This window comes from Python bivittatus, unplaced genomic scaffold, assembly GCF_059951505.1.
Source record: "Python bivittatus isolate LINGU-HERP-01145 unplaced genomic scaffold, Pbiv_v1 ctg000980_np1212, whole genome shotgun sequence".
NCBI classification, from domain to species: Eukaryota; Metazoa; Chordata; class Lepidosauria; order Squamata; family Pythonidae; genus Python; species Python bivittatus.
In genome coordinates, this window is record NW_028277125.1 from 46232616 (window position 1) to 46247613 (window position 14998).

At 40.1% G+C, this 14998-nt stretch overlaps 1 protein-coding gene across 3 annotated transcripts; it reads left to right on the plus strand.

Moving 5' to 3' along the window:
- Positions 1-158: 158 nt before the first annotated feature.
- SLC68A1 (solute carrier family 68 member 1) lies at positions 159-13061 on the plus strand. Of its 3 annotated transcripts, XM_025169074.2 has the most exons (10): positions 178-227; positions 343-496; positions 2959-3217; positions 3789-3868; positions 4514-4963; positions 6460-6577; positions 7785-7881; positions 8435-8606; positions 9861-10054; positions 11066-13061. In XM_025169074.2, the coding sequence occupies exons 3-10, from the start codon at positions 3053-3055 to the stop codon at positions 11317-11319; spliced, it is 1530 nt and encodes a 509-aa protein (XP_025024842.2). In that variant the 5' UTR covers positions 178-227; positions 343-496; positions 2959-3052; the 3' UTR covers positions 11320-13061. The 3 variants fall into 3 exon arrangements, with proteins under 3 accessions (XP_007421089.2, XP_025024842.2, XP_087988185.1); XM_007421027.4 differs by lacking the exon at positions 343-496 and having other exon boundaries at positions 159-227; XM_088132059.1 differs by lacking the exons at positions 178-227; positions 343-496; positions 3789-3868 and having other exon boundaries at positions 3108-3217.
- Positions 13062-14998: the final 1937 nt, after the last annotated feature.

Below are 14998 nucleotides of genomic sequence, written 5' to 3' on the forward strand. Positions count from 1 at the left end.
TCCTGACATGTACCAATTATACTGCACGATTTTTTTAAAAAAATTATTATTATGATTGCCCACATCAAATATGGCATTTAAAGATCCTCCGCTTTTAGGGTTAAAAATGGCCGTCCTGTGAACGTCACTTGGAACTGCGAGAAGTGAAGTACGGCTGCGCGAAGCTGAAAACGGAAGAGATGAATTCGGGCCGGAGACGCCGGTGGATTCTGGTTGGTGATGGCTGGGTAGGCAAAACTCTTCATGACTTCCTTGAGGGTTTTTTTTCCCTTCTTCGTTTATAGTAGCCTATCTCGTTAAAGAGTTTTGTTATAATTCTCCTCCGCCTTTGTTCCTTTATAGAATGTTCGTTCTCAGTCCTTCGAGTTTGAGGTAACCCCTCTCCGTGGACGTTCTAGAACGGTTTATGTCGCGGTGGACGGTTAGCTCGCCGCCTCTTGGTCTCCTGCGCTTACAGATTCATGCCCCGAGTCAGACTACCCACCCATCCTTTGAGGTATTTCTTTGGGCTTCTTCTCTAATGCCTGTCATGCTGAATGGCAGAGCTGAAGGATGCTTCCCAAGCTCCCATCTATATTCCCAAATTCAATTCTGAATTCTGGGAGTTGAAGTCTACACATCTTAAAACTGCCCAGGTTGAGAAACACTGATCTAGACCACAGAAGCCTGTACACAAGAATAAAAGGGTATTGCAAATGTATATGTGTGCTATGTGGTGGTCAGTTGTAGAATGTGTCACTTTCCTGTTATACTCCTGTGGAAAATGGCATGAGACGTATGCATCCAGTTACCTACTTGTGCATGAAATTCTCACCTTTCTTCTCAGAGTGGGCCTTTCCATCCCAATTTTCTGAGCTTTTGTAGGGGCAGCCATGGCAGTGTGCAGTGCCCATCACCCGGTGCCAAAGCCTCCAAGTATGTCCGGTTTCCTTTACCATTTATTTCTGCCTGAAATGAATGGTTCCTGGTATCATTGGCCCACAGATTTAAGTTGTACTTACTTTCAGAAAATTGAACAGGGGAGAGGATTTTCCTGCCAGTGTTTTTCTCTTTTTGAGCCCTAAAATTAGTTGCAACCTAATATAGTGTTCATAACTCCAGTTTTCTGCAGCCTGGATACCACGCTGTGGAAGGTTGCCTTATCTTTATAAAGTTATGTAAACAAAAACAAACAGGTTTCTGAGGACTTTACTCTTAAAATAGATGGCCTAGCTATAGAACAAGGCACAGCATTTTCTTCCTTAGGAAAAAAGTGTTTAGATTCCAAAAGAGCTGATTAAACATGGAATACTAATGCCATCCAACAAACTCTTACGGGTTTTTCTGTGTTCAAAAATGCACAAAGTCCATGAACTTTAGTGTGATTTTCTAGGTATCTTAAGCTGCCAAGCATTTTCTTTTGAGTATGAATATTATGGTTTGCTTCTCATTAATGGCTTAGATAAGCAACATCTTGACTAAAAATTTAGATTGAAAATGCTTCTGGTTATAATTGTCAAAGGGTTGAATTTAGTTTCTTGTAAGAGGAAGTAGATCAGATAACATTGCTGGGAAATGAGAAATAATTTCCTTGTTTGTTTAACTCATACATCATGGGATAGTAGTGTTTATTTGTGGTTGGCTGTCATTGGAGGTCAATTTTGCATGTGAAAATCTTAATTTTAAATGCATCTAAGAATCTATTCTGGCCGTGAAAGCCTTCGACAACACATCAGCCATCTAAGAATCTGTTTTACATTTTTCTTACTCTTTCTCCTTCCCTCTCCAATATACTGTATTAGATTCCTATTTGGATTTTTTTAAACTAATAATTCTGTTCAGGTTATGGTGAAATAAAATTATGTAGATTTAATTGAAAAAGGTCAAATCTACCTCTGAATTCAGAAGACACCATCCAGTGCAAAACTTGTGTTTTTTGTTTTTAGCATGTTATCTGCCAATGCCTTCAGGTTAAGGTAATGAGTGTACCAATGTGCCAGGTGAACTGCTGCAGAAGTTCAAGTATTGTAGTTCACATATTTCATCTTACTGATCTTTAGGCTTGCCATAATCTTCTGAAAGGAGCCTTGGAAATAACTTGTGCTTTCAAGAGGCTTAAACAGCACACACATTTGCTGTGTTTCTTGTTTTTTCCCAGAAAGGGGAGAAACCCTTCTATAGAAAAAGCATCTCAGAAGTTAGTCTATAGCTGCATAGGAACAACATGCTGAGAGACTTAGAAGGAAACCACATTTCAGCCTTGAATATTGTAAGAACTCACTCTGTGTGGTTGGTTAATAATTCAGTGTGTTATATCAACCCAGAAAATTGAGTAAACCTTGATTCAACTAACCATGAGTATACATATTGTGTGAACATAGCCTGCATAAAAACTGAGAATTCAATATATTATAGCCCAAAGACCTCTGGACAGCACCCATGTATGGGAAGGTGGCTATAATATAAAATAAGCACACTAAAAGTTATACATTCAGCATCCCTTCTTATATAATATTAGTAATACATTTTAGCCTTCTTCAAGATTAGAGTATGAATTCCATCATCTCCATCCAGTCCCACTACTAGACATTTGAGATACAAGGTTAGGACATTCTAGTTTGTTTAATTTTAAATTAACAAACGGATTGATTTTGTACACTTAATTAGGAACTATGAAGAAGTATCAGCAAAACAGTAGGCTTGACTTGTATTACGAGCAACATATAAATGTCCAAAGTACAACATAGCAGTAAGTTTGATCTGAAAACTGCTGTCATATGATGTATAATTCCTTTGCTGTTGTTAAAATAACTGTGGTGTATAAATCCTATTATAAATTTCCTTTTGAACCACAGAGCAAGACTGAGGTTGGAATCCTTGTTGCAGTCTAAATAGTCTCTTTCTTTCTTTGAAAAAGGAGTAGGGAATGCATCAGACCTATACACTGAATTTCCCACTTTCTTGTTGTCTGTCCAACAGAGTTAATGATGGTTTGGTCCCACCAACAAGCCAGCAAGTGCTGGACAGAGAGATCATTTTGGAACTGGAGGTGATGTCCAGAACTTGAATCAACATGGGTTTCAGGCTATTAGCTTGTCTCTTCAACTTTCCTGTTGGAGTAGTCTATGGATCCCTGTCTCTCTTTATTTCAATTTTGCACAATGTGTTTCTCCTCTACTACGTGGACACCTTTGTTTCCATATATAAAATCGATAAACTTTCCTTCTGGATTGGGGAGGTAAGTCCTGAACTTTGAAAATCAGCATTAGGTGCTTCCTTTCTTCTTGATTTAGAATCCATGATGAAGCATGTGATATTTCAGAGATTAAATAAGCTTATTTGGCATAAATGTCATAGAAAAAGTCCAATAGATGCATAAACTGATATCCTCAATTAGCAAGTATGTTTGTATGTGAACATGTGGCAAATATATGTGTACTAAAGAATTAGCAGTGGTTGTGATTCAGTGACAGTGAAATGTAAAATCTGTAGCTTGCTATTATTCTGGGTAAAGTTTAAAATGAATGGTGGCTATTTATAGCAGCAGTAATTGGTCTGATAGAATATGGCATAAGCATAAAAAAAACTTTTTATATAGATTAGAGGTATGCAGTATTCAGATCCAAAGTGGGTAAAAGTGCTTTGGATCGGGCACCCTTGATGTAATTTTCAGCAGCTCCTTAAAAGGGTATATATAGTTATTTCTGTTTTTGTGTTCATTCTTCCCCAATATAGGCAGGACTAACTTGTAAGATGAAAGATTAGGTTAAATATTTCAACATCTAAGTCTCACTCTTTGTTTTTCCTAGACTGTTTTTCTGATCTGGAACAGCCTCAACGATCCTCTATTTGGCTGGTTGAGTGACAGAGCTTTTCTTAGCACCCAGCAGTAAGCTGAGTTTCATTTATGTCCTACTTCAAAGTCTAAACAGTATAGGAAGACAGAGGGAAGCTCACTAACAATACAAAAGAACGTAATAATTAGAACAAGCATGTTTAATTAAACATGTCAGACTTCACACCAGTCACAGTAATACGTCTTGGCCCTCCAGACCTTCAGATTCCATACTCAAAAAGTAGCTTAAAACAGAAGTTTCACAGGAAAAAAGATAGCTATGTGGGTTACTTTACTACTGGAAAAAATGTCTCTTATTTTTCCCCTTAAGAGGGATGTCTTTTGCTTTAAATTTCCCTATAATTTGACAGGCTGTGAAGTAATCAAGTTTAACCTCCTGTATCAATTTAGACTGCCAACCTTTCAGAGACCTAGACTATATCAAAATGTTCCTTTTCTCTGAGTTTGGAGAAAGGCCTCCAACTCTTTAATGAGCAATTTGATGTTGGAAAATTACTTTCTACTTGTGTGCTGGTCTCTGAGGACAGTTTTCCTGAAAAAGGAGAATGTCAGGGAAAAAACTTTGAATCCATGCTTCAGACAAATTAGTTTACTATTTGGCCAAAAAGTGATGTTTAATTTAAGATAGTGAAATGAAGCTCCACCAATTTTCATGGACTATATTTTTCTTCTTTTTAGGTCAGGAATAGCAATCTCCACTCCAGAGGTTGTTTTGAAGAGACTCAAAGCTCTAAGCCACAATGGTCCATTATTTGCTGTATCATTTCTGACTTTTTGGATTGCCTGGTCCCACCCAGGCTTACAGTTCCTTATCTGTCTCTGCCTGTATGACAGCTTCCTTACCATGGTGGATCTAAACCAGAATGCTTTGCTTGCTGATCTTGCTGTGTCTGCAAAGGATAGGACTGACCTCAACTTCTACTCTTCACTCTTTAGTGCCATTGGTTCCCTCTCAGTCTTTATGTCCTATGCTGTGTGGAACAAAGAGGACTTCTTCTCCTTCAGGGTATTCTGTGTGGCTCTGGCTTTCTGCTCAGCACTTGGGTTTACCTTGGCCACATGGCTGCTGAGGCAGTGGCTTCAGACAGATGGACACATGAAATGGGATGAAAATGAAGCATTAAAAGAGTGAGTGGTGTTGGGTTGTATAATATTTCTTCTAATTCTTGCCCAGTGGATACAAAATATTGTGGGTAAATAGCAGTCACTTTTTTCCAAGTATTGTTTTACTCCTTGTGAAAGAAGTGACAAAGACTTCAAATTTTAAGGAGATAGAATTGTAAAGAATATAGTTTTTTTTTAGAAAGCAGTACATGACTGAGCTTTCTGATCCATAATTGGTGGGAAACCAAGGAAACTATGCTTTCCAAATGTAGTGGAAAATGTAAATTACTAAACTATATAGGAATACGGTTTTGGCACTTCTGTATGGAGCTGTTATAACTGGGTTTGGCACTTAATCCCTCTGAACACTGGATACTTTTAATCCATACATGTGAAAGCTATGAGGTTTGTGCAGAACAAGTCTGTTCATTCTGGTACTCGAGGGCTTTTTCTGCTGGTCAAATAATATATATAATGCTAAGAACTGGCCTTCTTAGCAATTGTCTAAGATTATTTGATTGGATTTCTGGAAAGCATTTGGTTAATATCTAGCACTTCTAACCTTTGGGAGGTAAATGAAATAGTTTTGTTTTAGAACAGTGTTATGCAAACTTTTTAATGTTTGAAATAAAATGTTTTAATGTGTGCTCACTAGCTCCTTTTATTCAAAATTAAGGTGGCTTAATTAATTTTTAGGGCTGAAGGAGGGTGACTGGGAGGGTGAATTTTAGGGCTGAAGGAGGGTGACTGGCCCAAAGTCACCCAGTTGGCTTCATGCCTAAGGCAGGACTAGAACTAACGGACTCCTGGTCCTTAACCACTACACCAACTAACGGACTAGCCTGGTGCCTTAACCACTACACCAAACCATTTCTCTGTATATAATTTATAATTCAGTAAATAATAAAACCTGGATATTTGCAGTGCCCTCCAAAAGTTTAGAATTTTAATTCCCATCAGCCCTACCCAGCATGACCCAAGGGCAAGGATTATGCACTTGAGGCTCAAAATATCTGAAAGACACCAGGCTGTCCCCTTCTGATTCAGTATAGTTGGTGATAATTGTCTATATTTCCTCATGTCCTGTAACCTTTCCCATGAACTTTCTAGCTTTAATGTTGAGAGATACAGAAGAATGAAAGAAGATATCTGTATCTGCTGTGTGAATATACTTCAAGCCCAGTTGTACTATACTTGAGTGCTTTTTAAATGAACCCTGTAGCACAGATGGTTCTTGCTTGTAATGGAATGGTACCAAATTCCCTTTGAAAGTTTTACTGAAGTCCTCTTTTAAACAAATTGTATTCTGTGTTGCTTTTGGTTTGGTAACTGGATAAAAATATACCATTCTATGTAAGGGACAAGATAGAGAATATTATTCATTTGTATCTTGTTCTTCCAGGATATGATTGCTTTGGAACTTTCTCTTAGTTAGGTAAAGAGGGTAAAGTGCTCAAGAAGATAAGGATCTGAATTCACTACGTGGGCTGTCTTTAAAAAGTGGTAATTTGTTCCTGCAGATTATATATTGATCATCCTTCTAGAAATCGAGAGAAAAGAATCACGCTGGCTGAGTATCTCAAACAGCTCTCCAGGCATCACAATTTTCTATGGTTTGTCTCTATGAATTTAATGCAGGTAGGAGTTGCATAGTCTCTCTCTAACAAAACAGTACTAACTGCTAGGGAAAAGCCCAGTTAGCAATGTAGATAGAGACCCTACCCAGTAGAGTGGTGGTGATCTTCTGCATAATCTCATAAATCTCCCATGATATTCTCTGCCAATTGTATTCAATATATGTTTTGAATTACAACTCCCAGAATTCTCAGCCAGTCTGGTTGAGGAGCACATTGGCTAGGAATTCTGAGAACTGTAGTTCAACACATCTAGAAAGTGATAGATTGGTGAAGTTGGAATTAGGAAGTGGTGTTGATCTAAAAGATTTCAGAATGAATCTGACTAATCAGTCTTATCTTGGCTGTGTGTGACAAGAAGTCAGCTATTGGGAAGACTTATGCTAAACCTTCAGTTTCCTGTTTCTTGGAGAAAATAATTTGTATGGTGGGATAAGAACATTCCTGAAAACTCTAAATATCATTGTGCTTTTTTTTCACCCAGAGAAATGCAGTGTCTTCCCTTTGGGAAGAAATTTGAAGTTAATCTTCAAAAGCTATGGTATGCAATAAAACAAAGGTTCCTTTTCTGCATTCTTATCAGTGTACTTTCATATTACAGGAGGAAAGGCTGTGAGGCCATTCTGTCTTTAAACATGGGATTCCTATTATATGATGAGTAGAAGCACTGTTCTTAACATCTGCAGATGTTGATACAGTGTTAGTATTAATTGGCAGCGTAGACTCTGTGGTTTCTTTGCATGTTAGCAAAAGTAATGTACAACCAAAGTAATATATAATATGGTGTAAATAATTATTGTGTTATGAAGTCAGCTGTATCTGCATCTTGAAAGTATTAGAACACAACCTCTTTAGAATAATTTTGAGACCATGATGTCAAGACAGAGGCTTGTGTGAGAATATTCATATCTTCCTGCCTCCACATTTAATAGTTACTCTCTTCCCACGGTTTGTTTAGAGATGATTGTGCAATATAGGCTTCTTGGTTTCATCGTTCTCTGGAACATACTTGATTAGAGAAGTCAGTGATATGCAAAGTAATCAAATTGATTCTTTATGATCTGATACAGACCCATTGAACTGGCTTGAATATTTATCCTTTAGCTTGCATCCAAGTAGGATGTATGTGGGACAGGTATCTCATTGGCGATACAGTATATTATTTGTTCTCTGATTGCCCTTTTTAGAGGTCTCATAAATGTGTTTTACAGGTTTTTCACTGCCACTTTAACAGCAACTTCTTCCCTCTGTTCTTGGAGCATTTGCTGTCTGATCGCATCTCCCTCTCAATGGGATCATTTCTTCTAGGTAAGTCCAAGGTGGGACTAGTAGGAGGCACTGCTCAGCCATAGTTTCTTCTTTCCAGAAATTGTGCTCTAGATGTATTGGACTGCAACATATAGTGACCATGCTACTGGGCAATGGAAATGGTGTTTCAACACATATAGAGGTGCAAAGCTGGTAAAGCTGGACTGGAGAGTGGATGTTACTCCTCCTCAAAGATAGAAAATATATGATCCCATCTTAGCTGAAGCATTATGGTCACCATTGTCTGGAAATATTTTTTTTAAGCCAGTGTAACCAAGTCAATTTTATGCTTTGGGTTCTTAAGATAAATGGTCCCCAAAGTAACTTTTAGCTGGTTTACTCAAAATGTATATGCCTTCATTTCTTGCTGAGTAGATAGATGCGAAGAAGGTCATTACCAAGAAAAAACATATCTAGTTTGGCACTGACTGCAGGATTTTAGGCAGATCTCTTTTCCTACCCTACATCTAAATGCCAAGAGATTCTTCTGTATGTAAAGTAGAGACTCTGCCATTAAGCTCTGGCTCTTCTCCATTGATTCTGTTTGTCTCAGGTGTTTCTTATGTGGCTCCTCATCTCAACAACCTCTACTTCCTCTCTCTCTGCCGGAAGTGGGGTGTATATGCTGTGGTGCGAGGGCTTTTTTTCCTAAAGCTGTTGCTCAGTGTGATTATGCTCTTTGCTGGACCTGACTGGATCTACCTGCTCTGTTTCTTCATAGCCAGGTATTTATTGCTTCATTGCTATGACACTGGAGGATTGGGCTAGGTATAGACAATGGGCTACAGCTGCTATGGTAAAATATTTGACATGGATTCATGTCATAGAAGTGAAGCTAGACTCTTAACATTTTAATTCTGGGATGTATGCTTAACTATTTATACCTGTTGAGATACCAGTGCTCTCTTGGGGTGATTGAATTTGTGGGGGATCAGATTTCTGAAGCTCAGTGTTTTTGTTTTGATATTACAAATCTAACTCCTGCAGAATGAAGTGTTTTAAAATGTGCTGATATGGCTAAAGATTTGGTGAACCGAGCTGTGGTTGGTGCCAGACTGAGAAGCACATTAAAGCAGGGACAGGTGCTTTTGTTTTTTTTGGCTAGGGACCACATTTTTTATTATTTTTATTTTCATTAAAGTCAGACTGTAATGGGGGTAAATTTGATCCTTTTTTCATTGTGGGGAAGGAGGCTGAAAGGAAATAGATGCTTTATGCCCTGGAGAAACTTACCAACTTACCCATTTATTTATTTTTCATTTATTGGATTTATATAGCCACCCATCTCACATATGTGACTCTGGGCAGCTCATGCAATTAAAACAGTAAAAGTGAAAAACTGTCGAAACAATTATGTACAGTGGTTAAAGACAATTAAAGCAGTTAAAAGCTATAAACAGAAAACAGGAGAGTGCAATCAAAATCTTACATCCAATACAGCCATTTTGCAGGCTCTGTATTCCCATGAGAACCCAGGCCTGATGGCAAAACCAAGTTTTCAGGGCCCTCCGGAAGGCCAGTAGGGTCAGGGCCAATCTCACCTCAGTGGGGATGATGTTCCAAGGTTTTTCATATTTCTGATTGCAAAATGATTAAAAATTGCACCACTGAATTTTTATACTTTGTGCTGATGAATTTTGGAGGCTGTTTGAGCTGTAGTGGTTGCAGGTAGAGGCTTTCTCCACATGCTTCTGTGTTTCTTTTATAGGGCCTTTTCCTGAATATATAAACCTAGGTCAACCTAGGAGGAAGGCCAATTACAAAGAAAACAAAATTGAACCAGCTCTTGTCTGCAGATATATTCATGCACATGCAAGCACATACACATGTACATAAATAAACACACACATAGACATGCACAGCATTCCTTGCACTGAGTTAACTGCCAGTTATTTCAAAGCAGCCAAGAATGTACTGGGAATTGCTCTTGGCCTGGTGCTAGTGCCTTCGGTTAACAGCTTCCCTCTCTTTTTCCTTAGTAACCGTGTGTTTACTGAAGGGACTTGCAAGTTGCTGAATCTGGTGGTGTCTGACTTGGTGGACGAAGACTTGGTGCTAAATCGGAGGCAGCAGGCTGCCTCAGCCCTCTTGTTTGGCATGGTGGCCTTGGTAACTAAACCAGGCCAGACCTTTGCCCCCTTGATTGGCACCTGGCTGCTCTCTGCTTATACTGGTAGGTGAAGTGCCAGATGGGGTATCAGAGAAGGGTAACTGATAGCTTTTCTGATTGGGCAGGTAACTACCAACAACAGCAATAACAATATTCATTGTTTGCTTTTAATTGTCAGCTTATCAGTTACAAATCTTTTTTTCTTTGAGAATATGTCTGGGAAAGAAGCAGCACAGTGGTACCTCTTTTTAAGGTTGTCCTAGATTTTGTTCCTGAACTGTGAATCTACAGAAGAAAGAAACCTCTTCCTTTCAGTGCTGCAGTGGTCCATGCTTTGCTTTTCCAGATACCACACAGGAGAGCTTTGGGCTTGAAACAGCAAGCTAGGATAGTTTGTTCATGAATAAATCTCATATCCAGTAGGTGCCCCCAAAAGGAATGGAGGTTTTCTACCACTAAATCTGCTTGATGGAAAAGATTTCAATCTAATCTTTTAAAGGTGGAAAGATTCTTGTTAAGAGAATTTTTTTTTCCAGTTTTGCTCAGATCACTTCATGTAGTGAAATACTTGTATTTCTACTGAAGGATCTTCCTGAGAAGTGCAGTTGCAGTACAAAAGTGAACTGAGTCCCCAGCCCCACCGCCCTGCTGAAGAGTTGAAGTGTCACTTGGCCCTTATTGCTGCACTTTGTTTTACTATTTTGCTAAAAAGAGAGAAGGAAATCAGTTGTGGAACAGGCAGGGCGTTCCTTATGGTTGGTTGATCAGGAGGGACAGCTCTGTTACTCTTTGCTCTGTGAATCATACAGTCTTACAAAGAAGTAAATGGGCCTATCCCAGTAATGTCCTGCTTATAAATACTGAGAGCTTGTTCAAGCCTGATTTCATTATTATTACAAAACCAGATAATGGAGGCATCAGGTGGGCTGTTCATCTGGAAGTGCCTTTAATACAATGGGGAAAGAAATGAAGAAATGGTTTTCAGTAGAAATTATGATGGCAAGATCAAAATTAGACCCTCTCAATTCTTGAAATAATTTTAATCTTTCTTAACCATCTCTCTTGTTGACCCAGGTTATGACATTTTTCAACGGGATCCCTTGAGCAGTATAGTGAGTGCCCAGCCAAGGTTGGCTTCCAGTGTAGCCTGGAAATCTACACTACGCCAGGGCTGCTTCTACCTCCTCGTTTTTGTCCCCATGACCTGTGCTTTACTGCAGCTCCTCACCTGGTCACAATTCAACTTGCATGGCAGACGCCTTCAGACAGTGAAATCTCAGCGTCAGGCTTTTACAGAGAGTCACTCTCGAGAAATCAAGACTATTTAATTGCGAGTGAAGATCACAGCAAGCAGTATTTTCCCATTGTCAGTAACTGCATGACTCATTTAAAAAGGAAAGAGTGGGAATAAAAAGAATTGCTACATCTTCTTCAGATCAGCATTGGCTAGTGGAAGATAAATGGAAGCTTTTGAATTATCTTGAATTTCCTGTGAGTCTGGCCAAGGTCTGGTCAGCCTTGTAGAATTCTTAGAGACTTGAAAATTTGTATCTTCTGTATCCAAAGTTGTCCAGAAAAAGTGATCATCTCATATTTTTAAAAGTCTTTTGTCAATTACTTGCTGATCCTATTGATACTAATTCATGTCCAGGCTTGGGAGCTAAGCAGTCCAATTAAAAATTATGCTTATTAATAAGGGGGGATAGAGTCGAGTAACTTAGCAACCTTCTGGTCTTTGTATCCCCTCCTCCAGATACTGTTTACAGCTTTGCCACAGGTGACAGGTAGGATTCACATATTCCATTATCTCTATTTTTTGCATTGGATTGGTGGTCAAGTTTGATTTAGCTGAATACAGCTGAAATAGATGTAACTCAATGATTTCCCATTGTGGACAACAGGGTACTCGGTTTCTATAAAACAGCTTTTCTGAAACAGTCAACATTCATCCTTTTCAAGAGAATGAGTGCACTGTATTCCCACTCATAGCTTCAAGATAGAAATTTGTTTTAAAAAGGCGAGTCCTGGAGGTGGATGCAGTTGTATTTGAAGTCGTGCATTTTCAGTCTGTTCTGGAGTCCTAATGCTTATGCTGGAAATCCACTTTCCCCTGTTCTGCATAAAGGTAAGGGCTAGAGTGGTCCGTGCATATCTACAGGATATAGATATACAGCTGGCTGGGGAATTCTGGGAGTTGAAGTTCACACATCTTAAAGTTGCTCAGGTTGAGAAACACTGGCCTAGACAGAAATAGCCTTGATTTCTCTAGATGTTTTGGGCTACATTTCCCATAATTCCTGATCACAATCCATGTTATCTGAGGATAATGGCATTTTAGTCTAAAATGTCTGGAGGGCACCAAGTGCATACCCTTGCCTTCTGTTATGTGCAATGGCTGTAAGAGAGGTTCATCGTGAAATTCCAGTAGGCAACTAATAGTATTAGCTGACCAACTCTGTTCTACCTCTGCAGTATGGGAGGGCAAGCCAAAAATCTGTTGGTCTGCTCTTTTCCTGTTTGCATCTTTTATTGATCAGTCATTGGCAAAAGAAGCTAGGCAAATCCCAACGTTTTCTGGAATCATTCAAAAATCCAGTGCTGTTTTTGTTTTTAGGGAACAGAGAAATCTGTTTCCTCTGCAAATTGAACCAGAAATGCTACTGGTTGAATAGGACACCCTTGCATTCAGGGGCCTGTAATTTGGCATAAAATGATACTGCAAAACCAGCTGCAGAACTCCAAGTAGCACTTTTAGAGTGAAAATCTGCAGTGGGAAATGGAAGAAAAATGTTGCATCCAACATTTTTGGCTGTTGGTTGCTATAGTAAAGATAAAACAGTTCACATCACTGTAGGACCAAGTCACATCCTCCTTTGTGTGTGCCAAGTATCACTCACCTTGTTTAGGCAGTAGCCTTAGCTACTGCAACTGCCATTTTGCCTTCAAAATAGAAATTGGGATGATGAAATGTTTACAGCTTTTGTATTGTTGGATGGCTTCACTAATTTATTGCTCTCAATTTATATGCTAATTGCATTGATTCTCATTTCATTAAACATCCTTTTTTAAATCTATTTTTTGTGTGTAATGGTCTTGATTTGGCAGCTAGGTGGTGGTTAACATTGAGATGACTTTCTAAGAAAGTACAGTGATACCTCGGGATACGAACGCCTCTGCTTGCGAATTTTTCGGGTTACGACCAGCTCTGGCCCCAAAATTTTACCTCGGTTTGCGAACTCCGCCTCGGGGTACGAGCCATTTTCCGCCCGTGCCACGTGGTCCGTGGCCATTTTCTGCCCGTGCCACGTGGTCCGCGGCCATTTTTCCGCCCGTGCCACGTGGTCCGCGGCTGTTTTTCCGGCCCTGCCGCATGGTCCGCGGCCGTTTTCGCGCCGCGCCGGGCTGTTTTCGCGCCGCGCCGGGCCGTTTTCGCGCCGGGCTGCGCCGTTTTCGTGCCGCGCCGGGCCGTTTTCACGCCACGACGCGCTGCACCTGGCCATTTTCGCGCCGCACCACGCCGCGCCCGGCCGCTTTCCGTGTGGTCCGTGGACGCCAGAACGGATTAACGGTAATTACATTGAACCTTATGGGAAATTGCCTCGGGTTGCGACCAAATTCGGGCGGAGGGCGGAACGGATTAACCGGATTTACATTGAACCCTATGGGGAAATTTGCCTCGGGGTGCGACCAAATTCAGAGGGCGGAACGGATTAACCGGATTTACATTGAACCCTATGGGGAAATTTCCTTCGGGTTACGACCAACTCGGGATACGCCCAGAGTCACGGAACGGATTAAGTTCGTATCCCGAGGTACCACTGTACGTTGTTCTCATCTCAGGCTATTGGCTGGTTTCACCAAATCATGCTAATGTATAAATACTGTAAGAGTATACAAACACAAATGATGGGATTAAGACAATATACTTAGTATGAGCTAGGCTTAAGCTTTTCTCTCATTATTATAGATGTAAGAGAAGTCACAATTACCTACTAGGAAATGTGGGACCTTCTTCTCCATTTCCTATTATTTGGCCCTGATCTATTTTTCAGGGCACTAAGGACTATTGGTAGGCAGCATCCTTTTCCCAAGATCAACATCAAAGCAAAAGTTGAAAGCGAGAGAAAGAAAACCAGCTGTCTTTCTATATCAACCAGGAATTTTGTGTGTGTCCCCTTTGAGAAATTTTACATTTCCTTTCTATCGAAAAAGGGAAAACGAACCCAGTGGAGCTTGTGTCTGCTTTCCTTTTCTCCATTCCTTTTCTGAATGTAAGCCTGCATGCCAGACTAGAGGCCCAGAGGCACAATCCACATCCCCAGAGTAGGCAGCTCTCTTTGTCACACACATTGACTCAGGTGTGCCGATTATGTTGCATCTTTTTTTTCAGTAAGCTTAATTTATCCAAGCAGAAGGATGAGCTGAATCCTTAGTCACCACACGCATTTATACTGCATGGCCAAGCAATGGTGCTGTAGGATTTTCCCTGTCTGCATTTTGACCCTTAAATTGCCACAAAACCAACATCGAGAGTGTGAACCCTCTTATATAGCAGGGTTAGAAGGTGGACGCCAGCTGAGGTGCTCCCCTGGAATACAGGTGGTGGCAGGAGGATCAATCAAGCCGCTACCCCCGGAGTGTGAAGACCTAGAGGATTCTGGGAGAAGTGTTGGGACATCCAGCTTTCCACTCTGCAGGCTTCACACATCCACTACACTTGCATTATTATTTTCTAGATTTAGAACCTGTATTATCCTTAAGAGCTGAATGTGGTATAAATAGTACCCCAGTTTTTCTCTACAAGTCTGGATTGGGCTGAGAAGTAATTACTGGCCCAAAATAATCCAGTGGGCTTCCATGGTGAGAATGGATATGAACCTGGGTCCTTGCCACCCAATCCTGGTTCACACCTTAACCATTTATTATACTACAGGGCTCTCCTAGAGTGTAAACCAGCAAGCTGGAACTGTCAATAACAGTGCTTAGAAAAATGTAGGTGCTTTACAA